The sequence below is a fragment of the Bos grunniens genome, chromosome 7, assembly GCF_055505025.1.
Source record: "Bos grunniens cultivar Pamir isolate PY7600 chromosome 7, Bosgru_T2T1.0, whole genome shotgun sequence".
In the NCBI taxonomy this organism is placed as follows: Eukaryota; Metazoa; Chordata; class Mammalia; order Artiodactyla; family Bovidae; genus Bos; species Bos grunniens.
In genome coordinates this window covers 7602946-7630736 of record NC_141171.1, presented here as the reverse complement: position 1 = coordinate 7630736, position 27791 = coordinate 7602946, and the positions used below count along the sequence as shown (strand labels likewise).

Below are 27791 nucleotides of genomic sequence, written 5' to 3'. Positions count from 1 at the left end.
GTCAGACCATGCCGTCCCAGGAGGAGGAGGGGAGTTGTGCAGTACAAGCAGCTCTTGGCAGAAGGTGAAAGGCTGGGGGTCATGGGGCTGGGGAACCTGGCCTGGGGTGGGAAAGGCCACTGTTCTAGGCAGGGTGGCTCCAGGGAACAAGCTGGTCTGGGAGATGAGTGGATGTCAGTAGATAACTAACACACAAACATTCTGTGTGTGTGTCTTTCTATCTCTCTCTGTCTCTGATTCTCCCTCTTACCCTGACTTTCCTTTTTTGAGCCCATGTCTGCCCATTTCTGAGCCTGTCTTGCCCTGTCCCCAGCACTGACCCTGCCCTTTGCTCCCTTGCTCCTCCACTCTATTTATCTCTACTTCACAGCTCACCATCACTGCCTCTTCTTTCACCCTCAGGAGCTCAGCCTTCACCCTGTTTGCCCCACAGGATGCTGGAGCTGAGCCTATCTCGGCTGGGACTCGGGCCGCTGGCAGCCTCCCCGTGGCTGCTGCCGCTCCTGGCTGGGGTCTCCTGGATCCTGGCCCGCGTCCTGGCCTGGACCTACACCTTCTACAACAACTCTCGCCGCCTCCGATGTTTCCTGCAGCCCCCAAAACCGAACTGGTTCTTGGGTCACATGAACCTGGTGAGTATGGGCAGCAGAATGGGTCTGGGGGATCAGGGTGGATAGACTTTCTGAGGGTCAGGAATGGGGCTCAGGTTGGGGGTGGGGTCTAAGACAGCAGAGAAGCAAGGGAAGCCAGGGAGCCCCCTCTTCCTCACTCACTCATTCCTCTGCTCTGCCATAGAGACCTTCCCCACATCCTGTCCTTCCAGCCCTAGTCTGTTTTGAGGTCCATTTCCCGCCTGACTTCCATACATTAGTGTACGGAGAAGGCAATGGCACCCCACTCCAGTACTTTTGCCTAGAAAATCCCATGGACGGAGGAGCCTGGTAGGCTGTAGTCCATGGGGTCGCAAAGAGTCGGACACGACTGAGAGACTTCACTTTCCCTTTTCACTTTCATGCATTGGAGAAGGAAATGGCAACCCACTCCAGTGTTCTTGCCTGGAGAATCCCAGGGACGGGGAAGCCTGGTGGGCTGCAGTCTATGGGGTCGCACAGAGTCGGACACGACTGAAGCGACTTAGCAGCAGCAGCAGCAGCAGCACATTAGTTCAGGCTGTACAGAGCCTGGTCTCCTGGCCTCTCCAGTCTCCATGGTGACCTTGAGGTCTCCTCAAGGGTGCTGTCCAGGGTCTGCTCTGCTTGTGGTCCATTTCCTGTGTCTTTTCATTCTGGGTTACAGCTGTCCCACAGGAATTGGCTATCAACTCCCCACCCCCACCTATAGGACCACAGCTCCCCATACCCTCTCCCAGGATCCCTTCCTCTAATCTTACCTTCTCTCCTCCCAAGATATCCCAATGGGCTCATTGCCCAACCTGGATAAAGTTCACTTCTTCTTTAAGAAGCCCTCTGTACTTGCCAACTTTGTGCCCCAGACTTTGATCTTTGAATTGGTTCTGCTTATGATTAATAAACAGTCAATTGTCCAATTATATATTAATCGCCTTCCAGTGGGGTCACACAGAGTCAGACACGACTGAAGTGACTTAGCAGCAGCAGTTTGATGCTAGTTCTAGGGAGCAGTCACTACAGTGTGTACTCCAGGGCTGGCATACTGTAAGCATGCAAAATAAATGTTTGGTTATCTAGGTGACGAACTTGCCATTACCCTCTTCTGTCAAGGTCAAAGGAATGAGTACCCAGCCCTTCCCATCTAACAGCCCGGCTGAGAGATGAGAACATTTTTTCTTTCCTGTCTGGGATGAGAACTACAACTTGAGGGAGGACTTGACTACAATTTTCCTGTTTATTATGGCAAAGTTCAGAAGCCCAGAACAGGGGGCACTCCAAAGCTTGCTGTGTAGATTTCCTGAGAGTCTGGGTCTAGAAATGGTCTCTGCAAGCCCTGGAGGTGACAGGAATGTTATAAAATTACTGCAGTTCTGCTCTTCCCTCCAAGGGCTTGGCTGTGTGGTCTGGTCTGGACTTTTCCTTCCTGCGGCCCCTCTTGCTGTGTGACCTTGGCTGAGTCACTCTCTCTCTCTGGACCAGTTCTCAAAGTGCACTGAACCCTCACCTGAGGTCCTTGGGGAGAGGGGAACAAAGCCCCAAAGTAAAAGTGACGTATGTTCACCTGCCTAGAGCACCTGGAGCACCTTTGTCAAGCTTGAATGGAGCATCCTGATGGACCTGACGCTTCTCTAGGAGCATCATCTTCTTCCCGTTGGGCTGCATATGGTGTCAGTTTCTTCATCTATAAGTGGTGTGATTGAAAGTTGTATCCTGAGGTTGCAGAGGAATAGACAGACAGGATGCACTCTTCACAGAGCCTAGCCAACAGAGAAAGTTTGTAGGTCTGAGATGCTTTCTTGATTAATGTCTGTCCCTTGGGATCTGCCAGGGCTGGAAGGTCCCAGGTCTGCAGACCCTTTACCATGTAAGGAACTGGAGGCCATGTGAACCATCCAGATTATGAAAGGATGTGGGACCCAAACCTAGGGAGAAGTCCTGAGGCCACCCTGCATCCACAAACCTCCCCCATAGGGATCTCCTCCTGTAGGCACTCCTGGAACTGGGACCACTCCCAGGACATGAAAAATCTGACTTCTTAAGTCAAGGTCAACCTCCCTATGGTAGAGAGCCTGTCTTTTCCCTGTGTCCTGGGGTACATCCTTGGGACTTGGAGATGCTCCATGTCCCTTCTGCCCCCAGAGAAGGAGGAAGCAGAGATTCTCTCCATCTGTACAGAATCTGACATACTGTCCACTGCTCCATCTGGAAGTGATGGCTCTTCCCTTGCTTGCAGGTGCCCTCCACGGAGCAGGGCCTGATCTACTTCACTCAGATGGCGGCCAACTACCCCCGTGGATATTTGATCTGGTTTGGCCCCATTATCCCAATGGTCATCTTCTGCCACCCTGACATGCTCCGGAGCATCACCAACGCCTCAGGTACCCAGGCAGAGCTTGTGGTGGTGGGTGCCATGACACATTTGAGGGATTCCAGCTCCTCCTTGCCAACATTTGATGTGGCCCCTACAGGACCATGGCCCCTCCTCCCCTTTCTGGCTCAGCCGTTTCCTCCTTTCTTTCATATATTCATCAGCCCCCATTTCACTGTCTCCTTCTTCCTCACTCTGTTATCTATACCCCACTCTGGTGCCCTGTTGAAAGATGTCCCAATCTCAGGACTCAGAGATGGAACAGGATATCCCTGACCTGGTATGGTTGGTCAGGAATTGGCTGGAGGGAGATAGGCTGTGGCGACCCAAAAAGAAGCAAGGTCCTCTGTCAGGGCATGTTGGAAGGCTTTCTGGAAGAGGAGGTGCTGGAACTGGATCTGGAACAATGAACAGATATATTTGAAAGCAGAGGGTAGAGTGATGCAGTGGGCATCCATAGCATCCCAGGCCCCCTGGCAGGTCTGCCCTCACTCATCCCCAGATCCCCAGCAATGAAAATTTATGTCTGGTGCATGATCTGGGCTGCTATTTTTGTGACATCCACCTCTCCAGTGGGTCGGTTTCTTGACCGTATCCTGTGGCTCAGCCACTTCTAATTCTGGGCCTTCCTTCCCGGCTGATCCAGGGTATTCGAAGCGGGGACGGCGTCGGCGACCTATTTATTTATTTAAATATTTTATCAAAGATATAAAGAGTAATAGGATGAGGATAGCTCAGTAGGAAAATTCAGTGGAGAAAAGAGGCTGAGTGGCTTGGTGTACGCGGGAGACCAATAAAACTTCAAGACAAGAAGTTTGCACCACTTACGTAGGCCGCAGGCGTCCTTCCGTTCTCCCGAAGGGGAGGAGACACTGAGGCCTCCCCGGTCGGATCTTAGAAGCCCAGGCATAATTAGTAAGCATGGTGGGTTCCGCGCTCCAGATGGAGACTCAACCAGAGTGAGAGAGAGAGCGACATGGGGAGACCAGTATTTCGAGAAACTGATCCCAATTCTTTATTTTCCAGAGTCTGTTTTTATACACTGAGATGTTATACAAAAGTCACGTGGGGACAGCAGTCCTGACTTTTATTAAAGTCAGGTGCTTCACACAAATGTATACAGAGGTCTTAGGGGTGTTACATCATCTTCTGGCCAGGGGGGCCTGCTGACAATTTACGAGCCTCTCCTTGTGATAGCGGTCAGTCAGTCAGGACACTTATTTCTCCAGGGCTGATTAGTCTCAAAACAGACGCCACCCAAATAAAGTTACATTCCTACAGGGTGAGGGTGTAGTGGGTTTTAGTTAAGGAAAGAATTTACTTAGCCTAAGGTCTAACGTGATTAATATCAAAGGTTAATACTTATTCCTTCTATATATTCATTAATGTGTGTAAGGGCAGGGGATATGGAGACTTAGCAACAAACGTTGGCTCAACAAATGAAAAACCCTTCACCAACACAATTTCTAATTAGCCCACTATACTTATAGTTTTCTAACTTCTCTGAAGAACCTGTTTTTAGAGGGTTTAAAGCATCTCGTGCCTCTCACGGTTGGGAGGCTGTGAGCAATCACATGTGGCCCGACGAGCCTGTCAGGCAGGCTAGAGAACCTTCAGAGGAGTTTGTAGGTTAAAACACTCTTGTCACACCCAAGAGTTTTTATTGACTGGAGCTCTAGGTTAACCCCTTCTCCGAAAGAGGTGGTGGGGGACAGCCCCCCGTAAAGTCAGAGGTGTAGGTAAGAGCACAAAGTAGTAAAGTAGGCAGGCTCTGGTTATGGGGGTAGATGCTCGAGGAGTTCCAGGGGGACTCCTGAGGCTCGATCCCGCCTTTGCATATGTCGAGCCTCCTTCCTCATGACCTTTGTCACGGGCGGAGTACCTCACTCTGGCCCCCAACATCTCCCCCTTTTTTATTTCTTAAAACAACCAGATGCAGCTCAGTCGCGAGCTTCCGAATGCTCTGCCGGAGAATCCTGACAATACAAGGAAGAATGATTATGAGAAGTAGGATTACAGACTAGGGATATTAGACAGAATATTTTTTCCAGAAATAAAGTTAGAGAAGGTGTTAAAAAAATCATTAGCTGCTCTAGTGGCGGTAAAATCCAGCCAAGAGTGTTCCAAGGTCTGTATTTGATTATGAAGTTTCCCTAAGTCCAGGCCAATATCAGAGCTATTCCAAACACCTGAGACATGATTTTTAATCTTTTCCCATTCATAATCTGTCTCGTTTACCTTCAAAGATGTCACGCATATCCACCTGTAATCAGCGTGGCACGTCAAAGCCATCTTCACCTTTAAAGCCTGTAACTCAATCCCAATATGCATAATTGCCTCTTCTAAGGCGTCTATTCTCATCTCTAATTTCCTATCTATAGCTTCCTGAGTTGCTAGAGTTAAAAAGACAATTTTAAACATGGTATCAACATATTGGGCAGTATGCACTTGTTGAGTCAATGATACTGCTGCCGCAGTAACAGAAGTAATTGTTGCTATCAAAGCTGATATTCCTAGGATAAGCAAGACCACAAACCGTCGCGATCGCATTAAATCCTGCAGTTGTTGTAACACAGTAAGACCATAGCTATCATATAGGCACCATAAGATAGGATGGGCATTGTAACACCACAAAGGAGCAAACATTACATTGAGGGTTTAAACAAGATGAAAGCATACATTGTTCACAAGTCACTACGTTAGGTCCACCTGAATAATTCATGCCTACATTAAGTTTGTTGGAGTCATTAGTAAAAAGGAAAACATAAGGCGAGGGTGGACAAGCTAAAACAGAATAAGTAGAATTATTTTCTGGTTGGAGTTCATGCTGCAGCAGCCCTGTCAGTCTCGCCGGGATCTCGATGTTTATCTTGTCTCCCCTGCTGGCGGGCGTCGCGCTGGTCTGGTCGGCACTTTGCGGGTGCGCTCTCCTCTCTGGCCCTCACTCGCTGCACAAACTTCTTTGCTCTAGGTCGCGGGGTGCAGCGAGGAGGGTGCGGGGCGAGGCTGGAGGCGCAGAGGCGAGGGCTGCCTGGTGGGCGGGGCGAGCGAGTGCGCGCCGCGAACCTGGCCTGTCTGGAACCCAAATTGGTGAATCTGCGTCCTGTGGAAAAATACAAGCACATCCTCGACCGCTAATTAATAATGAGTCAGGACCCTTCCATTGTCCGGAGAGGAGGTCCTTCCATTTGACTAATGGTTTTGCATTTAATTGCTCCAGGCACCAATGACGAAGCATTGCAGTAGTTCCAGCTGAATCGTCATTTAACATATTTATTACAAAAAGAGCAAGTTGCAAGATTTGATGGGGAGAGCTATACTTAAACTCCCCTTCTTTTAATTTTTGAATTTGGATCTTTAATGTTTGATGTGCTCTTTCCACAATGGCTTGTCCCCGGGGATTGTAAGGGTTGCCTGTATTGTGTTTAATTTGAAACTGTAAACAAAATTCCTGAAAAGACTTAGAAGTGTAAGCAGGAGCATTGTCAGTTTTCAGAGCTTTTGGTAGGCCCAAATATGAAAAACAAGTAAAGAGATGTTGTATAACATCTTTAACTGCCTCTCCGGTACGAGACTTTTCTCATGTCCTTATTGCAATGTTCATTGCAATAAGGACATGAGAAAAGATATCTATAGTTACATGAACAAAGAAAAGTTTTCCAAATGAAGAGATATTAGTTACATCCATTTACCAGAGTATGTTAGGTTTGAGACCGCGAGGGTTAACTCCTATAGGTAGACTATATTATAAACAGTGGGGCAGTGTAAGCAAGAGCGCACAATCTCTCGAGTAGTCTCTCTGGGAATTTGGAATTGATATCTTAAAGCAGTAGCATTTTGATGATGAAGTAAGTGAGAGGCTCTGGCCTCCTCAATCACAGTAGCCACTGTATTTCTGGTTAACAAGTCAGTCAAATCATTAAAGGCATTTAAAGGGCCGGGCAATCCGGAATGAGCCCGAATGTATCCAATGAAAAATATTTTATTTCTTTTCCAAATTTGTTGCTGTAATTTAGTTAACAAATGAAATATGGTAGTTTTATTTTTAGACAAAAAACGCAGTTTCAATGTGTGGAAACAACCTGACAATATACTGAGAATCAGAATAAAGGTTAAATTCCTCATCTCCAAACACAGCAAAAGCCTCTATGACTGCTGTTATTTCAGCTCTTTGAGCTGAAGTTTCCCGTGTTTCTAAAACCTTTTGGTGATTTTTAGTGACTATGGAGGCTTTATCATTTGCTGACCAGTCAGTAAAAACTATCTGAGCATTTGGAATAGGAGATTGTTTACATCTGACAGGGAAAATAACTGGATGTCTGGATATAAAATTCAGCAAAACACGTGAAGGTAAATGATGCAGAATTTGACCACAATAATTTCCTATGGCAACCTGCCAGTCCTCATCAAACATTAGAAGAGCATCAAGTTGTTCCTTATTATATGGAATTACAATTTCTGATGGCTCTTTACCAAATAATTTAATGCTCCGCTTTTTTCCTTTAATATCAAAGTAGCTATCAATCCCGGATAAGAAGCCACTACCTTTTTAGTTGGAGCGGGAAGATGGACCCACTCTAGGGGGCCGTTTTGCTATAAAACCAATTTTTTGTCTGGCCACCCCAATTACACCTATGGGGGTTTTATGGCAAAGGAATTGTCAAGCAGTTGTCAATTTAATTTTTAAAATTTACATTTTAAATTTTGGGATATGTTAATTTAGGTCTAATGTTTAGTTTAGGTCTGTGTATAAATTTAAATAATAAATGTATAACCTCCTTATCTCATTTTGGTATACAGATATATCTAAATGCAAAATGTATTTATATATGTATTTATACATGGCAACAAATATAAACTTATTGACATAATCAATATACTTGAATTAATCTTCATAATTAATATGTTAATTAATATATATTACAGCAATACAACACGTACACAGCTAATACCAGCCAACACAAACCAATGTACTGTAATAGCACATGTCACACATATATAATATAATTATATAGTATATAGACCATATATCATCACAGCACATCAAACCATACCAATTAATATCAGCCACACACATTATATTACTGTAATATATATTTAATTATACAGTATATATATAATATGCATATATAGTATACATACTAATTTATATACAAATTAATTAAGTATAGATCTATAAATAGAATTAGGTATACCTTTATTATATTTTATTTATACCCTTATCTAATTAGGCAAACTGTAATTAGGCAAATATATTTATATTATGTATTTATAATAATATATATAGTATTAATTGTACAGCCTGTTGATAACTAAGAAATTGAGAAAACCCTTCTCTGAGTATCTCCTAGTTGAGATAGCACGTCCCTCCCCCATAGGGTAAAGGGGAGCGTAGGAACTACATAGGGTTGGAAAGTTCCACATGTACCCTCAAAATGCCAATCTAACATTTTTGAACTTTTAACTACTGTGGGGGCTTGAGGGCAAATGAAACAAAATTTGACCCCTGAAATCTATCAGGGCAACTTGCCAATCATCACTACTTTGTAAAAGACTTGTAGTTGATCCTTATTGAATGGAATTACTATATTTGCTACTTCTTTTCTAAAAAGTTCCACACTTCTTTTTTCCTCCTTTTATAATTAATTGTGCCACCAAGCTGGGATAAGATAAAACTATTTTTCTTGGGGTCACTGGTAGATGGAACCAATGGGCCTTTTTGTCACAAGCACCCTGTAGGTGTATGTTTTGTGGCAAGAATAATTTAATCTCATCTTTTGGTAATATTAATCTTAATTAACTGATCATTTAAAGTCTCATCTTCTTTGACAAGAGCCTGTTTCATTAGTCAACTTTTTCTTAGAACTGGAATCAAGATCGCTTTTTAAGCAATCAAATAAAGGCTTTAAATCTGTAGTAGTCAGTTTTAAATGTGGGCGTATCCAATTAATGTCCCCTAATAATTTTTGGAAATCATTTAAAGTTAGTAAACAATCTCTCCGCAGCTTCAAAGGGGCATTGTCAGTTTTCAAAACTTTTGGCACCTAAATATGAGAAGCAAGTAAAGAGGTGTTGCACAACATCTTTATAAGCTTCTCCAGTTTTTGTTTTGTAACCTAAATCTGGTCTATAGCTTTTTAGATGACAAGCAACCATCTAATCTTTGCTTGAATACTTCCAGCAACAGGGAACTCACTACTCTTCAAGGTTTTAAACTCTCCCTCACCTTTTTTTTTTTTTTTTTTTCCTACAGCATTCTCACCCCGCATATCACTTTCTCTAATCTCACCAACTCATTTTTAGTAGTATGTGTGGGCCAGGGACTGGGCCAGTCTTTTCCTGCAATGTTAAGAGACATCTGTTCCTGTGTCTAATAGCCCTGACATTTTATTTTCTTGAATTAAAAGATCTTTTAAAGGCCTTGGAGCTGTAATTCCCTGCACCCAAAAAGCTAGATCACTAAATCTAAATGCTCTGTGGCTCTTAGCTTGAGAAGTCAAGGTTTTTCTTGTCTAATAGTAAGGTAAAAGCAAAAACTGTGTTATTCTTTGACCTTTATTAATTTGCACAGTTTTGGTAGGCAGCGAGATCAAAACTTTAATTTCTCCAATATAATCAGAATCTACTACACCATACACCACCCAAAGTCCTTGAAAAGAAAGCGAGCTACACCCTAGCACAAGTCCTACAATGCCCTCAGGCAGGGGGCCAGCCACTCCCATTGGAATCGGAGCAACCGCAAGTCCGGGGTTAAAATTGTTGCTAAATCCCCTTACCAGTCCGCTTTTTTCTTAGCCTGGGTGAGACCCCCCTGAGGGGGTTTTCTCCAAGGAGCACGCTCTGCATATTGTGCATGCAGTCTGTTTTAAAAGCTCCACTATTTAAAAAACTTTTTATCTTTTTCAGGCTTAGGCAACACTTTGAGAGGCTTTGGGGGCAAAGTGGGGAACTCTTGGGCCCTGGAAGGCGCAAACGGAGGCGGCGGCTATCGCCCCAAATCAGAAAGTGGTGGATAAGTTTTTTTAAAAGTTTGCGCAGAGTGGGAGGTAGCTGGCCAGGGCGTCTGGCCACAGTGTCCTGTAAGTCCTCTCCTCTCTCCTCTGCTGATTTTTTCTTCCTTCTTCTCTTTAAATCTTTCTCAAGTTTTCTTTCCCTCACTCTACTTTTTTCCTTCCTCTTCTCTTCTCTTTTACTTTCTATCATTTCCTTCTTGTTTCCCTCTTTCATTCTCCCTTCTTCCTTCTTACTGTCTTCTCTTTCTTTCATTTCTTTCCTTTACCATCTTTCTCTCTAACTTTTTCTTTCCTCCTCCCTCTCTTTCTCTCTGTATCTCTTTTTCTAACTTCCTTTTTTCCTTTTTCTATCTTGCTGCATTCCCTGATTTCTTCCTCCTCCGTTCCTCTCTCCTTTCCACTCTTTAGTTCTTTTTCTATCTTTAGATCTTTCTCTATTTTCTTTCCTTTTTTCTTTTCCACTTTTTTTCTTTTTTCTTTTTCTCTCTTTTTTTGCTTGGGTGAAGCCCCCCTGAGGGGGTTTTTCTGCAAGGAGTAGGCTCTGTATATTGTGTATTTTTTAAAAGCTCCTTTCTTTAAAAATAAAACTTTTTAATCTTTTTCAACCTTAGGCAATGCTCTGGGAGGCTTTGGATGTAAACTGGGGAATTCCTAGGCCCTGAGAGGTGCAAGCGGAGGTGGGGTAGTCGCCTTAAATCAGAAATTGTTGGACAAATTTTTAAAGGTTTGTGCAGAGGGAGAGGGGGCTCGCGAGGGCGCCCGGCCGCAGCGTCCTGTAAGCCCTCTCACTCCTCGGGAGGTAGAGCACAGTGTCCCTCCTTTTCCTTGTCAATGGCAGAAAATATGATCTGCGCAGAAGGTGGAGACCCACTACCATCCACCGCTATAGCCTCTCCCATAGGTCATCCCACAGCCTCATGACGAGGGTCCAGAACATTTTAAATCATATTTATAGGATAAGTGTTCAGTTGTTTTTTTCACCTTCACCCAAGTATCTAAATTAACAGTAGCTTTAACAGTTTCAAGATTACTTGTATAAAGAGTTGCCATTCTTAATTTCAGTGTTATCCATGTCAGAAAGTTAAACATAATAGAAGATAAAGCTTTTAGCTTTCAAAAGATCAGGCTTTTCTTTGGCCTTTTAACTTCAGAAACCGTTTTTTCTCTCTAACTCTTTAACACTTTCAACACTTCCCACTCCTACTCGCCCTGTCTATCCTACAGGGGGGTCCGCGGCACCCTGAGTGGGGTCCTATCCGTCCCTAAAATTCAACACTGGGGGAAAGGGTTGGGGACCTACCTTCGAATCGTCCCTGTTCGGGCGCCACCTGCCGGGGTCCTCCCCCGGCTGATCCAGGGTATTCGAAGCGGGGACGGCGTCGGCGACCTATTTATTTATTTAAATATTTTATCAAAGATATAAAGAGTAATAGGATGAGGATAGCTCAGTAGGAAAATTCAGTGGAGAAAAGAGGCTGAGTGGCTTGGTGTACGCGGGAGACCAATAAAACTTCAAGACAAGAAGTTTGCACCACTTAAGTAGGCCGCAGGCGTCCTTCCGTTCTCCCGAAGGAGAGGAGACACTGAGGCCTCCCCGGTCGGATCTTAGAAGCCCAGGCATAATTAGTAAGCATGGTGGGTTCCGCGCTCCAGATGGAGACTCAACCAGAGTGAGAGAGAGAGCGACATGGGGAGACCAGTATTTCGAGAAACTGATCCCAATTCTTTATTTTCCAGAGTCTGTTTTTATACACTGAGATGTTATACAAAAGTCACGTGGGGACAGCAGTCCTGACTTTTATTAAAGTCAGGTGCTTCACACAAATGTATACAGAGGTCTTAGGGATGTTACATCATCTTCTGGCCAGGGGGGCCTGCTGACAATTTACGACCCTCTCCTTGTGACAGCGGTCAGTCAGTCAGGACACTTATTTCTCCAGGGCTGATTAGTCTCAAAACAGACGCCACCCAAATAAAGTTACATTCCTACAGGGTGAGGGTGTAGTGGGTTTTAGTTAAGGAAAGAATTTACTTAGCCTAAGGTCTAACGTGATTAATATCAAAGGTTAATACTTATTCCTTCTATATATTCATTAATGTGTGTAAGGGCAGGGGATATGGAGACTTAGCAACAAATGTTGGCTCAACAAATGAAAAACCCTTCATCAACACAATTTCTAATTAGCCCACTATACTTATAGTTTTCTAACTTTTCTAAGGAACCTGTTTTTAGAGGGTTTAAAGCATCTCGTGCCTCTCACGGTTGGGAGGCTGTGAGCAATCACATGTGGCCCGACGAGCCTGTCAGGCAGGCTAGAGAACCTTCAGAGGAGTTTGTAGGTTAAAACACTCTTGTCACACCCAAGAGTTTTTATTGACTGGAGCTCTAGGTTAACCCCTTCTCCGAAAGAGGTGTTGGGGGACAGCCCCCCGTAAAGTCAGAGGTGTAGGTAAGAGCACAAAGTAGTAAAGTAGGCAGGCTCTGGTTATGGGGGTAGATGCTCGAGGAGTTCCAGGGGGACTCCTGAGGCTCGATCCCGCCTTTGCGTATGTCGAGCCTCCTTCCTCATGACCTTTGTCACGGGCGGAGTACCTCATTCTGGCCCCCAACACAGTGCCCAGGAATCTCCCTGAGGAGACTCTACCTCATCCCACCCTGGCTCCCTAACTTTGTCCCCTGCCCCGCCCATCCACAGACAGACCAGGCAAGCAGGGGAATGGGCAGCTTCTGACAGAGACCTGGTTTCTGACACCAGAATGCTGAGTGACTCTGAGAAGGGCCCTAGCTCTCTCTGGCTGCTGAAGTTTCTTTCAGCTGTTAGTGGTGGAAACTCAACCCTCTATGATCTATACAAAGAAAGAGTATCAGTTGACTGTAAACTCCAAGGAAGATGTCTTCAGGACAGCTGGATCTGGGTCTTAAAATGTCATCAGAAATCTGTTTTCATCATTTAGTTCTGTGTTCATCTGTGATGGCTTCCCTCTTATCCTGGTAAGATTGAATCCTCCAAGCTAAACTCCCATAGAAAAGTGAACTCATTAAAAACAGTTTTAGAAAAAGTTGAAGGTTCCCTTTAATTTGCCTGGCTGGGGTCATAAGACCAATTCCCATGTTCCTGAGAGTCTGATTGCATGTCTTGGCAGGCACAGGGTTACCTGAGCTATTGTTTTAGGGCTCAGAGTAGTTCAGTGGTTAAGAACTCAGACCCTGGATTCAGGCACACCTGGCCTCATGTGTCAGGCATAGTATCTGTGTGACTGTGGGCAAGTCATTTCAATATTCAGAGCCTCAGTTTCCTTATCTGGAATATGGGGGTGGGAGAGATGTGAGTTGAACGTGGTGTTTGGGTCCACACAGGGAAAGACCCTTTCTATCCCTGCACCTGAAGGGACATCCAGCTGTCCTTTATGGAGAGTGTGGGGAAGGAGCCTGAGAAAGCGTGAGGACAGAGGAGCAGCTGATGAAATTGATTCATGGCTTCAGGTGCGGCTCTCTGCCCTGCAGGTCCTTCCCTCTGGCAGCCTAGAAGAGCTTGAATTAGGTCCTAATTGTTCCTCTCCAGATTCAGAGCTGGAAGGAAGGTCTTCTGTACACACAGGGCCTGGCCGGCACCTATGGGGATGCTTGCTGCTGGTGGGTGGGGCCCTGGCACGTGGTCATCTACATCATCCACCCCACCTGCATCAAACCTGTGCTTTTTGCTCCAGGTAGATCCTTGGCCACAGCTTGTCCCCTGTCATGGTCTGTGTTGCTTCTAATTGGGCAGCTGATCATGATGCAGACAGTGGGGGGGGGGGGGGTGTGGCCAGGGTACCACTGTTTCTCAAGGCAGACTCCCACCTGCCTGACCTCCAGTCATGTCTGTGCAGTGTCTGCTGCATGGCTACATCTGGTCACATTTATGTATCCACATGGATTCTGGTTACAATTGGTGTATGTTATACCTGGTGCCACCTAGTATATTTTATACCTGAGCTCAAAGATGTTCTCAGTCATGTCTGGAGCTCACCTGTGGCCAAGGACATTTGAGGCATCTAGGAGTCTCTCCGGTTCTTATCTGAAATGTCATTAGAGATTGTCTGGTTCTCCTGTTAATCACTCCTGGGCCACATGTGAGGTTTGCCTCAGGTCTGGGGCTCAGGATCACTTTGAGAAATGCCTGAGACCTTGTGTGAATCCTGCCTGTTTTAGGTCTTAAGGTATGCCTGGATCACACTTGGTTCATGTCTGTGAGGTCACTGTATTCAAGTCCTGCCTGGAGCCTGCCTGGGGCACCCTGGGAACAGGTCAGATGGTCTTCAGGTCCATGGCAGCGCTGTTGCATCATTTCAGGTTGTGTCATGCATGTTGGGGCCATGTCAGGCCATGGTAACACATGGGGCCATGTCAGATGTCTCAGAAGAGGTCCCCGTGCTGGGGCAGGTGTGGTGTTCTTGGTCCCTGTAAAGGTGTTTTGTAGAGGGCTGGGTTTTGCTTCCGTGTCAGAATGTGTTGGACTCTGTAGGCTATGTCAAGGAATGTTGGGGCATGTTGTGTCACTCTGGGGTGTGTCTAAGCATACTGAGTTGTGTCTATGGGCTCTACCTTTGCTCTTCTCTGTGCTGCAGCCTGGTCTGGTCACTTCTCCCTTCCCAGCTTCCTGTGCTCTTGGTCCCATTCTGTTATATTGGTCTTGGAGAGGGAATGTAGATTCCTGGCTGGAAGCCTCCATCCCTCAGCAAAAGTCCCTCTCCTTCCCATCTACGTGGCCCCTGATTTTCTTTATTCATTTCAGCTGCCATTGCACCCAAAGACATGCAGTTCTATGGCACTCTAAAACCCTGGCTTGGTGAGTAACTGTGAGTGAAGGGGATTGGGGATGACTTTGGGGATCCAGGGGAAGGTTCCTTTGCTCACTCCCTGTGGCTGTCTCTGCTAGGGGATGGGCTCCTGCTGAGTGCCGGTGACAAGTGGAGCAGCCACCGTCGCATGCTGACACCCGCCTTCCACTTCAACATCTTGAAGCCCTATATCAAGATTTTCACCAAGAGTGCAGAGATCATGCACGTGAGTCTCTTGAACCCAGGGTCCCAGCTGGAGCCTTGAGGATAACGGGGACTCAGGAACATCTTGTCTGGAATTCTGGATCTTCCAGTTGACCTTGAGGCCATTGTTCTTCCTTCTGAACCTTAGTTTCCTTGGCTGATAAATAAGTATAATGTGAGCCTTGCTTTGCAAAGTGGTCAACATAATGTAATGGAGCCATGTTCCTGGCACATAGTAGGTGCTCAGAACGTGTTAGTTTCTCTTTTTCTTCACAGAAGCCTTGGAATCTTGAGACATATTTTAGGAAAATAATGAATGTTGTATAGTAGTTATTCTGGAGTAACAAATCACTTACAAACAATAACACAAAAGTGAAAGTCACTCAGTTGTGTCTGACTCTTTGTGACTCCATACAGTCCATGGAGTTCTCCAGGCTCAAATACTGGAGTAGGTAGCCTTTCCCATCTCCAGGGGATCTTCCCAACCCAGGGATTGAACCCAGGTCTCCCACACTGCAGGCGGATTCTTTACCAGCTGAGCCACCAGGGAAGCCCAAGAATACTGGAGTGGGTAGCCTATCCCTTCTCAGATGATCTTGGATCGTTTCACTGAGGTGAAATGGACTTCCTTTTGTGTGATTCTCTCCCTAGAAGACATTTCAGGTTTGTTCACTGGCAGAAGCAATATTCCAACAGACTGAGAAGAAACTGCAATGCCCTTTTATTTTTATTTTAGTTTTTAGTTGGAGTTTAATTGCTTTACAATGTTGAGTCAGTTTCTGCCATACCACAATGCTAATTAGTCATATATAGCAGCTTCCCCGTAGCTATCTGTTGTACACATAATAGTAATATATGCATCAACACTACTTTCTCAATTTGCTCCACCCCCTCTTCTCCCTGTTGTGTTCAAGAGTCTGTTCTCTATATCTGAATCTCCATTCCTGCCCTGCAATTAGGTTTATCAGTGCCATTTTTCCAGATTCTATGAAAAGTGAAAGTGTTAGTCTCTCAGTTGTGTCCAATTCTTTATGACCCCATGGACTGTAGTCCACAGGCTCCTCTGTCCATGGAACTCTCCAGGCAAGAATACTGGAGTGGGTTGCCATTCCCTTCTCCAGGGGTCTCCCTGATCCAGGGATTGAACCTGAGTCTCCTTGCATTGCAAGTGGATTCTTTAATGTTTGAGCCACCAGGGACGCAAATTCCGTATATATATATATATATATAACAAAATATTTGTTTTTCTCTTGGCCAATATAAAACTTACTTCACTCGGTGTAACAAGCTCTAGATTCATCCACCTCAGTACGACTGATTCACATTTGTTCCTTTTGATGGCTAAGTACATTGTACCTATGTACCTATGTACAACAACTTCTTCATCCATTCATCCGTCAATGGGCATCTAGGTTGTTTCCATATCCTGGCTATTGTAAATAGTGCAGCAATGAACATTAGGGTATATGTGACTTTTTGAACTATGATTTTCTCAAGATAATTGCTTAGTATTCCTGGTTTTTAAAGAAATCTCCATACTGCTCTCCACAGTGGCTTGTATCAATTTATAGTCACACCGATAGTGCAAGAGGGATTCCTTTTCTCCACATACTCTCCAGCATTCATTGCTTGAGACTTTTCGATGATGGAAGTTCTAAATGGGGTGAGGTAATACCTCACTTTAGTTTTGATTTGCATTTCTCTAACAATGAGCAAGACTGAGCACCTTTTTTGTGTGTTTATTGGCCACCTGTATGTCTTTGGAGAAATTTCTCTTGAGGGCCTCTGCCCATTTTTTGATTGTCTTGTTTGTTTTTCTGATTTTGAGCTGCATCGGCTGCTTGTATATTTTGGAGATTAATCCTTTGTCAGTTTCTTTATTTGCAATTATTTTCTGCCATTCTGAGGGTTGTGTTTTCACATTATTCCAGATGGACCTAATTGATATCTACAGGAAAACCCTTCCAAGAGCAACAGAATACATTTTTTTTGTCCTCAAGTGCACATGTGACCCAGGATAGATCACATCTTGGGTCACAAATCAAGCCTTGGTAAATTTAAGAAAATTGAAATTGTATCAAGCATTTTTTTCTGACCCCTATGCTATGTGGTTAGGTATCAATTATAGGAAAAAACTGCAAAAAACACAAACACAATTTAAAAATACCCAAAAACCAATGACACTGAAAACATGACAACTCGAAATCTATGGGATGCAGCAAAAATAGTTCTAAGAACTGCTTTTCAAGCCTACCTCAAAAAACAAGAAAAATATCAAATAAACAACCTAACATTACACCTAAGGCAAATAGAAAGGAAGAACAACAAACCCCCAAAGTTAGTGGAAGGAAAGAAATCAGAGAGATTGGAGCTGAAATAAAAAAGAAATGAAGAAAAAAGTACCAAAGAGCAACAAAATTAAGGTGTTTCTTTGAGAAGATAAATAAATTGATAAACCATTAGCCAGACTTCTCAGGAAAGAAGAGGGAAGACTCAAATTGATAAAATTAGAATTGAAAAAGAAGTTACAACAGACAATGCAGAAATGCAATGCCTTTTCGGGTCTTGGTTTGGGGTACCCTGAAAGTCAAAGTCACTCAGTTGTGCCCGACTCTTTGTGACCCCATGGACTATACAGTCCATGGAATTCTCTAGGGCAGAATACTGGAGTGGGTAGCCTTTTCCTTCTCCAGGGGATCTTCCCAACCCAGGTCTGCCACACTGCAGGCAGATTCTTTACCAGCTGAGCCACAAGGGAAGCCCAAGAATACAGTAGTTGGTAGCCTATCCCTTCTCCAGTGGATCTTCCCAACTCAGGAATCGAACTGGGGTCTCCTGCATTGCAGGTGGATTCTTTACCAAGTGAACTATCAGGGAAGCCTATGGGGCACACTAGTCATCATTTTTCTTAGGTTATTGGCCAAAGGAGGTCCAAGGTCAACTCAGAATCAAAGGATGGTGAAATAAGCTCCACACCCTATTATAATCTACTTAAAAATCACATTGCAAAGGGTTTGAAGATTTTGTGAAGTGCTTGGGATTTTTCTATACTTGCAAATGGACAAGTGAGCTTGTTACTGTTTCATGGATTCTGCCATTAGACATGAGAGTCCTGAGTCACAGACAAAGGATGATTTATTACTCTTGGCTCAGTAAATGGCATATGCTTCCTGTTGGTTTGTATTCTTCTTCCAAATAATCAAATTCTATGAGGATGACACAGGTGCCTGCTCATGTAGTATGTTGTATTACAGTGGGTAAAACTACTAGGTTTAGGGACTCTATGACTTTTAGAACTAGAAGCAAGCCTGATATTTTCCCAGGAGGACACATTACCTCACTCCTCAAGGTTGTTTACTACAAACACAACTCTGAGAAATGGCCCAGGTAAAGAACATCAGGGTCTTCCAATTTTTTTAGTATACCAAGCAAGAATATGCAGGGATACTCAAGGCCCATGGAGGACCTTGGCCTTTCTCAACATAGGGGACAGTTTCCAAATCAGCTTTTAACAATGAAGATGATGAAAGCAAGACTTATTGAGCATTGGATTAATGTCACAAATTGATAAAGAATATACAGAGAGCAGGAGGCTGAGTCAGGATTTAAATCCAGGTCTCTTGACTTCCAGCAATGAGAACTTCACGTTCTACAAGTAACAGCTTACACTTCCACTCAAGCCTGATGCTCCCTGGGGATGGTCCTGGAACCAAGAGGCAAGGTCTTAGGGTAGTCCACCCAGGTGGTTGTGAAGGGGCCCCAGCTCTGTCTCCTTCTCTGACCAGGCCAAGTGGGAGCACCTGATCACAGAGGGCCACACCCATCTGGACATGTTTGAACACATCAGCCTCCTGACCCTGGACAGTCTGCAGAAATGTGTCTTCAGTTTTGACAGCAATTGCCAAGAGTGAGTTTCATCGCTGGGCCTGGGAACATGAGTCATAGACTCAAGGAAATAGATGGGGGAGGGAGGACTGAGCAGGGCAATTGGAAGGGCCTTCCTGGAGGACGTGGCTCAGAGACGGACAACCCAGGACAGGAAATGCAAAGAGAAGGAGCTATCCTTCCAGGTAGGTAGAATCCTTTGATAAATGCAAGGAGGGTAGGATGAGAAAAGTATGCGCAACTGTGAGGAGACACCACGAAAAAAAGGTTGGAGGAATGAGAAGGTAATATCTTAAGGGAATTCTGAAGTCAGGCTAAGAAGATATGAACTTTATTTGAGGTTTCCTGGAAGCTATGGAAGGTGTTTGAGCACATGAAGGTCTTGGTTAAAGTTGAGCTTGGACATCCGACTCAAGAGAATCCAATAGTCATTTAGATACTGGATGCTGTTGACACTGGATGTAAGGAGACTAAGGAAGGGGCTAGGCCATTCACCAGCTGGGAAAGGATAAGGGCTGAGACAAGTGGACAGTATGGAGAAGGAGAAGGGGGAGATACTGGGTGAGAGAGAAAGGAGAGAAGCATGGTATCTAAGCTGTGCTCTGGGTGCCTGGGGCATGGAGGCAGCTCACTGAGATAGGATGTGGGTTGAGAAGAGTCTGAAGAGTCACATCTTCTGGCTCATCCCCACGCTGTATCTATGGGTTATTTGTTCTTGGAGCCTCAATTCCTGAAGGGAGGTAGATCCTAGCTTCTGGGCTTCAGGTTTTAAGTTGTTGCCTCCCTTATGCTCTCTTCCTCAGGAAGCCCAGTGAATATATCGCCGCGATCTTGGAGCTTAGTGCGCTTGTGTCAAAAAGAAACCAACAACTCTTCCTGTATATGGACTTCCTGTACTATCTCACCTCAGACGGGCAGCGCTTCCGCAATGCCTGCCGCCTAGTGCACGACTTCACAGATGCCGTCATTCAGGAGCGGCGCCGCACTCTCCCCAAGGAGAATATTGATGACTTCCTCAAGGCCAAGGCGAAGACCAAGACTTTGGACTTCATTGATGTGCTTCTGCTGACCAAGGTGAGTTCCTCCGGGATGTGAGTTCGAGAGGTAGAAAGGACTTTGATCTGATCAAATAATTTGAATGGGATGCAGAGGGTCCTGGGGAGCCATGGAAGGTGCTTATAGAAGGGAGGGATGGGTCAGGGATGTTTTAGAGATGATCATTTGCAGTATAGCCTGTAGGGGACTGCTGAGTCTGAAACTGTGAAGGGCCTGTGATTTGATTCTAATGCAAACTGATAAGTCAGTCTACCACTGCGATAGGCTCTACATGTAGGTACAGAATCTATCTATCTATCTATCTATATATACAGAATCCTGGAGCAGAGCAGCACATTTATTTCTCATGGCCATAATAGTAGCCTGAGTAGAATTGTAGCTCTGGGTCCCCATTCCCAAATGCCTATTAGGGCACCATGATGCTTTTTTTTGTATATCAGCCATGCTTGGATCTCAGTACAAGTACCTCTAGATTTTGACGTTTGGAACTTATACAGGGCAATTGATACATCAGCCCCTTTATCCCTATGGAGAGAGGGAGAGAGGGACTGGAAGAAAGATTATTCTGGAGCTTAAACAAATACTCTGGTGAGAAGGCAAATTCTAAAGGTTCTATAGTTTATAACCCAGGTTGTAACCCAGATTGCCAGAAACTTTTTGCAGAAATCCCCTGTCATGTATAAACATGAAAATATTTACAGATCACTGATTCCTCTCACCAGGGACAACACAGTAGAGAAAGATGTTAAGGAGGAGGCCTATGGAATATGGCCTCTAGTTACAGGCTGAGCAAAGGATTTCTAGGGCTTCAGGTTGGGATTGGGTTCTTATATGCAGTTTTACAGATTGTTTCACATTAGACCCAGGGGCCCTCAGAACTAATGTGATTCTGGGGATCTTTCTTTCTCTGCAGGATGAGGATGGGAAGGGATTGTCAGATGAAGATATCCGGGCTGAAGCTGACACCTTCATGTTTGAGGGTGAGGGTCCCAGTTTGGGGCTAGAGGAAGGGAGGGAACTTGCTGAATTGACCCTGGACTACCCCATCCCTCCCCATGGGCCTTAATGCAAGGGAGCTGTCCATGCTCTAGTACTGAAGTAACCCAGAGACCCAAGCGGTTCTGGATGCCCCTCAGGCCATGATGCCACAGCCAGTGGCCTCTCCTGAGTCCTACACAGCCTTGCAAAACACACAGAATACAGGAAAGGGCAGAGTCTCTCTATCCCAGGGACTTGGTGTGTGGATCCTGGGCTACCTCATCCCTACCAATACCCCCATGGTCCTTACTGTGAGGGTGCTGTTCACCTTTGGTGCTGAAGTAGCCCAGAGATCCAAGTCTTTCTGGATGCTACTCAGGCCATGACACCACAGCCAGTGGTCTCTCCTGGATCCTGTACAACCTTGCAAAGCACCCAGAATACCAGGAGCGCTGCCGGCAAGAAGTGCAAGATCTTTTGAGGGACCGTGAGTCTAAAGAGATTGAATGGTGAGTTCAAGACCTCATGGCCTTTTTTTGAATCCCTCTCCTTGGCTCTGCTCCCTGGTTGGGGAAGAGAGAAAATCCTTTTGTCGATTCTTTCACTTAGTGGGAATAGGAACAGAACGCAGAGGCAAGATCTAGTACTCAGCATGTATAGCAAGGCAAGCTGGCTCTTGGGACAAAAATTTGGATTCTGAGATAATTTGCAACAATGTTTGAGGACAGATGATGACACTTGGCACATATTCAGTAAGTGAACTTCCCCTCCACTCCCTTAATTTTCTCTCTGAAATCACATGTTTTCAAACATCTTCACTCTGTGTTTCCTCATTTCCTTTCCCCTCTAGTTCCTCATATTATTTAGTCCAGGATTCAGAAGGATCATTGAGGGAATAAGGTATTCAACTCTTGTCCAGGGACACCCCCATCTTTCTCCACCCAGTCCCCATTTAGTAAACACTGCCACCCTGCCTCCCTATCCCCAGTTCTATACCATCTCCAATTCCTTCCAGCTTCTTTGTTGTCCTGGAGATTCAGGAAGGTCCCAGACGCCCCCAGTCTTTGCCTTCCAGGAGCTCCCAGCCTGGTGGAGGCATAGTTTCAAGTCAGGACACTTCCAGTGTACATGGGCAGGCCTGGAGTTTAGGCTAAGAGGGACAAAATCGAGGGTGGAAAAAAGTGCCTCAGATGAGACCCTGAGTATTGGTGAGTAGAGTAGATATTTGGGTGCATTTGAGATATAATTAGGTCAGGAGGACAGCAGGGAATAAATTAAGAACTAGGAGGAAAGGAGAAGAGAGAGAGAAAGGAAGGATGGAGAGAGGTGGTTGTTGTGAATATATAATTGACCTGTGGGAAGCATAATATTAATACACAGTATCCCAGAGCTTGAAGTGGATATCCATTTTTGGATATCCATGTAATCTCCAGGCTTTTAATGGAGCCTAAAATTTTAGCATGAAGATCATACTCAGATCAGATCAGATCAGATCAGTCACTCAGTCGTGTCCGACTCTTTGCGACCCCATGAATCGCAGCACGCCAGGCCTCCCTGTCCATCACCAACTCCCGGAGTTCACTCAGACTCACGTCCATCGAGTCAGTGATGCCATCCAGATATCTCATCCTCTGTCATCCCCTTCTCCTCTTGCCCCCAATCCCTCCCAGCATCAGAGTCTTTTCCAATGAGTCAACTCTTCGCATGAGGTGGCCAAAGTACTGGAGTTTCAGCTTTAGCATCATTCCTTCCAAAGAAATCCCAGGGCTGATCTCCTTCAGAATGGACTGGTTGGATCTCCTTGCAGTCCAAGAGACTCTCAAGAGTCTTCTCCAACACCACAGTTCAAAAGCATCAATTCTTCGGCACTCAGCCTTTTTCACAGTCCAACTCTCACATCCATACATGACCACAGGAAAAACCATAGCCTTGACTAGACGGACCTTTGTTGGCAAAGTAATGTCTCTGCTTTTCAATATGCTGTCTAGGTTGGTCATAACTTTCCTTCCAAGGAGTAAGCGTCTTTTAATTTCATGGCTGCAGTCACCATCTGCAGTGATTTTGGAGCCCAGAAAAATAAAGGCTGACACTGTTTCCACTGTTTCCCCATCTATTTCCCATGAAGTGATGGGACCAGATGCCATGATCTTCATTTTCTGAATGTTGAGCTTTAAGCCAACTTTTTCACGCTCCACTTTCACTTTCATCAAGAGGCTTTTTAGTCATCTGCATATCTGAGGTTATTGATATTTCTACCAGCAATCTTGATTCCAGCTTGTGCTTCTTCCAGCCCAGCGTTTCTCATGATGTACCTGCATATAAGTTAAATAAACAGGGTGACAATATACAGCCTTGATGAACTCCTTTTCCTATTTGGAACCAGTCTGTTGTTCCATGTCCAGTTCTAACTGTTGCTTCCTGACCTGCATGCAGATTTCTCAAGAGGCAGCTCAGGTGGTCTAGTATTCCCATCTCTTGAAGAATTTTCCACAGTTTATTGTGATCCACACAGTCAAAGGCTTTGGCATAGTCAATAAAGCAGAAATAGATGCTTTTCTGGAACTCTCTTGCTTTTTCCATGATCCAGCAGATGTTGTCAATTTGATCTCTGGTTCCTCTGCCTTTTCTAAAACCAGCTTGAACATCAGGAAGTTCACGGTTCACATATCACTGAAGCCTGGCTTGGAGAATTTTGAGCATTACTTTACTAGCGTGTGAGATGAGTGCAATTGTGCGGTAGTTTGAGCATTTTTTGGCATTGCCTTTCTTTGGGATTGGAATGAAAACTGACCTTTTCCAGTCCTGTGGCCACTGCTGAGTTTTCCAAATTTGCTGGCATATTGAGTGCAATTCACATGTTGTTAAATTAACCCTTAGATACCCTTGTTGCTATGGTAAACCATATAGTGTATCTGGATTGAAAAATATTTATAAGTTTATTTGGATAATACACATTCACATTTCTTGATAAGTTCAATTCAGATGCTTTATATCATGGAGATGGGAATGGCAACCCACTTCAGTATTCTTGCCCGGAGAATCCCATGGACAGAGGAGGCTGGCGAACTACAGTCCATGGATTCTCAGAGTCAGACATGACTAAGATACCAACACACACACACACTTTGTATCATCACCATCATCTTTTCTTTTATTATCTCTTCTAACTGACTGCTATTTCTAATAGAAAAACTAATAATTTAAGGATAAAGCTTTCTTGTCCACAGCAAGCAACAGCAAATGCTAAATATTTAGTCTCTTATCATTAGGGAAAACAAAGGTTGTTTAATAAAAGCTCTGGGTCAACTAGGGATGTATATGGAGAAAAGTTAATTCATCCTGCTTCTTGGGCATTGTAAGAAAATAACATCCACACGAATTAAAGATTTAAATGAAAAATAAAGAAGTCTTAAAGTCTGTAGGATAAACCATGAAACGTTATTTTCTAGCTCCAGAGTGTGGAAGGCTCTGTTTTTGACACAAATTCCAAGAGATGTATAAGACATTGGTATAAGTTACTTGAAATGAACAGCAGTGTGTATGGTATTCAGTATGCTACTATATAATTTTTTTTTAATGCAAAAAGGTACCTCTGGAAGGATACATAAAAAATAATCACTAGGAAAACTGAGGAGGGGAAGTGAGTGCTGTTGGAACATAGGGGGTTTGTCTTGAAGTTTTCCAGTTTTGAGCTAGTTAACTGTGTCAGCTATGAAGAATTTAAATCACCACACAGATGGGGGGGATTTAAAAAAAAGAATTCAGCCCCCCCTTACTGGATCTTGTCTTCAATGTTTATAAAAGTTTTCCAGTGAATTCACTTGTTTTCTAAATATAAAATCACTATCTGCAAAAAATGACACATTTGCCCCACATTTCAAATGGCATTACTCTCCCCCCCACCCCGACATAAGTGTATTAGCTAGCATCTCTAGTCCTGTAGTTAAGAGTAAACACTGAATCTGTTTCTTAGTCATTTGTCTTCTGATTTTGTGGTCTTGCCATAAAAATGTTTTACATTTACAAAATTGTAAAAGTTTCTATGATTGACTTTTAGGTGAGTTGTTCAGAAAATCTAAAAATATCTGGCTAAGTTTCTTCTAGTACTTTTTTGATCCTGCATTTCTTCCTTCCTTCCTTCTTTCTTTCTTAAAACTTATACTGAGTCATGATGGTCAAAGAAAGAGCTATCTATATTTACGTATATGACAGTCAATTTGGAGATATTTTATCGATCTGGGATTTTGTTTTAGGAAGAAGGATCTTAAGGAACAGTCGAAGGGCTGAGGAGTGTCTCTGTTTTTGTTTCCTGGATAATTGTCATGAGGTTTCCATAGGGACGACCTGGCCCAGTTGCCCTTCCTGACCATGTGCATCAAGGAGAGTCTGCGGTTGCACCCCCCAGTCACCAGCATCTCCCGCCGCTGTACCCAGGACATTGTGCTCCCAGATGGCCGGGTCATCCCCAAAGGTGCCCACAATGATTAGGGGAGGAGGTTCCTGGTCAGAAAGAGGGGCCAATAAGGCAGGAAGCACCTAGTCCTGACTGGTCCCTCCTGTTCCACAGGTGTTGTCTGCCTCATTGATATTTTCGGGACCCACCACAACCCATCTGTGTGGCAAGACCCTGAGGTGATGCCTCCCCCACTCCCTGCCTCCATCATCTTTGTCCATTCCCTTTTGGAGACCCAAAGAGGGCACAGGGTTCTGGCAAATCAGACATCACTCTCCCTGTGATACACACATCTGCCTCTCCAAGGATGGACGTCCTGGGAGATACCACCCAGTAACCCTGTCTTGTCTTGCCCCCAGGTCTATGACCCCTTCCGCTTCGACCCAGAAAACATCAAAGGGAGGTCACCTCTGGCTTTTATTCCCTTCTCAGCAGGTCCCAGGTGAGGACATTGGACATTTGAGGTGGGAATGCGGTGGTGGGGGTGGCAGCATCTGGGACTGAGATTCCAGGCATGACTGTCAGGCAGGGAGGTGGGAAAAATGAAGATGGTCAGAGTTCTGGCTTTCCTTCTCTCCCCTGCCCTGGAGGTGACAGATAAACGTTTGGGGAATGGAGGTGGGCCCAAGGAGGGGCCTGCAGTGTGCTGAGAGCCCTTTTCCTCTCGCGTTCAGAACTGGAATCTGGACCAGGCCCAGGGGATATGCAAACCCATGTCCGCGGTCCCAGGCATTGTTCGACTTCTCTGTCTCTGCAGATGGGGATGGGGGTTGTGGGCCAGATTTCCGGCTTGGTGGGGCTGGGATGAAGGTTCAGGGAATAGTCAGAGACACCACTCCTGCCTGCAGGAACTGCATTGGGCAGACATTCGCCATGACTGAGATGAAAGTGATCTTGGCGCTCACCTTGCTGCGCTTCCGCGTTCTGCCGGACAAGGAGCCGTGCCGGAAGCCAGAGCTGATCCTGCGCACCGAGGGCGGACTCTGGCTGCGGGTGGAGCCGCTGAGCGCAGGCCAGCAATGACCCAGCACCTTCTCTCCTGAGATCCTCTCTGACCCTAAACACCTCACGTGCAGATTGGAAATCAAACTTCGTGGTCACCTCTGCCCTAGTCTCGTCTAGAAGACAGCAAGGAGCACATGGGATCTGCTAGGTTCCAGGCAGGTGGGGGTTGCTGTAAACCTGGTGGCCTTTAGCGGGGCGGCTCAGAAGGGAACTTGGATCCTAAGTGTAAGACTCCTCATTAGGAAAGTCCAACTGCTTGATGCAGAGAGGGTCAGATGACCTTGGATTTGCTCCCTGACATGGTAATATAAAGGTCACCGTCCCAGTCTGCCACTTACTAGTTGTTTGGCTTAAGAAAATTGTTTACCTCTCAGTTCCTTTATTACATAATTGTAGCCACTTTACTGGGCTGTTGGGGAGATTGAATAAACAAGCATATGCAAAATGACTGACTCAGTGTGTAGTAAGCGTTAGTAATCGATAAGAGTTCATTTCCTCACTTCTTTCTGCATTGCTTTCGTAAATTTAAAATGTTTTAAAGTCCTCATAGGTATATTTAAATTTGGGGACATGTGGAAACCTGCTGCTTCAGAAGACTATCATTAAAAGATTCAGCAACTTCAAAATTCCCATATTTACATCTATAGCAGTTTCACAGGGCCTTGCTGTGATGCTGACCTGAAGTTGGGAACTGAAAAAAATTTTTTTTCCTATCACAGAGTCATGACCAGGACTTCATTTTCATCTGGATGTTTTAGGGAGTGGAGGACAAGTGGGTGGAAGTGGATGGGGCAGGAGTGGGGCCACTTCCTTCAGCACTCAGGACAGCAGCTACCCCAGGACTAGCTGCACCCAGGTTGCAAGGATAGAGTCTTAGTCTCAGACTTTCAGGAGCCAGAGGACTTAATGGTTGCAAAATAAGAAAGAAACCCTATATCATAAAATAAGTGAATATTTAACATATTCTAAGCTGGAATCAAGATTGCTGGGAGAAATATCAATAACCTCAGATATGCAGATGATACCACCCTTATGGCAGAAAGTGAAGAAGAACTAAAGAGCCTCTTGATGAAAGTAAAAGAGGAGAGTGAAAAAGTTGGCTTAAAACTCAAAATTCAGAAAACTAACATCATGGCATCCGGTCCCATCACTTCATGACAAATAGATGAAGAAACAGTGGAAACAGTGGTTGACTTTATTTTTGGGGGGGCTCCAAAATCACTGCAGATGGTGATTGCAGCAATGAAATTAAAAGACTCTAACTCCTTGGAAGGAAAGTTATGACCAACCTAGACAGCATATTAAAAAGCAGAGATGTTAATTTACCAACAAGGGTCCGTCTAGTCAAGGCTATGGTTTTCCAGTAGTCATGTATGGAT

General features: G+C 44.8%; 1 protein-coding gene and 1 long non-coding RNA gene across 15 annotated transcripts; one reads left to right on the top strand and one right to left on the bottom strand.

Annotated features, from left to right (window-relative positions):
• On the top strand, positions 1-26857 carry LOC147368216 (cytochrome P450 4F3-like). 14 transcript variants are annotated; one of them, XM_086408693.1, is made up of 14 exons: positions 14-64; positions 434-632; positions 2199-2296; positions 2863-3007; positions 14786-14839; positions 14930-15057; positions 18821-18942; positions 19724-19994; positions 20890-20956; positions 21334-21463; positions 25292-25425; positions 25522-25586; positions 25767-25849; positions 26256-26857. In XM_086408693.1, the coding sequence occupies exons 3-14, from the start codon at positions 2228-2230 to the stop codon at positions 26428-26430; spliced, it is 1443 nt and encodes a 480-aa protein (XP_086264819.1). In that variant the 5' UTR covers positions 14-64; positions 434-632; positions 2199-2227; the 3' UTR covers positions 26431-26857. The 14 variants fall into 14 exon arrangements, with proteins under 14 accessions (XP_086264815.1, XP_086264819.1, XP_086264817.1 ...); XM_086408691.1 differs by having other exon boundaries at positions 403-632; XM_086408690.1 differs by having other exon boundaries at positions 14-173.
• On the bottom strand, positions 2255-3965 carry LOC147368217 (uncharacterized). Its single transcript, XR_015166541.1, has 3 exons — positions 3826-3965; positions 3275-3395; positions 2255-2386 (listed from the first exon to the last, which is right to left on the bottom strand). It is a non-coding gene; the product is annotated as an uncharacterized LOC147368217 (long non-coding RNA).
• Positions 26858-27791: the final 934 nt, after the last annotated feature.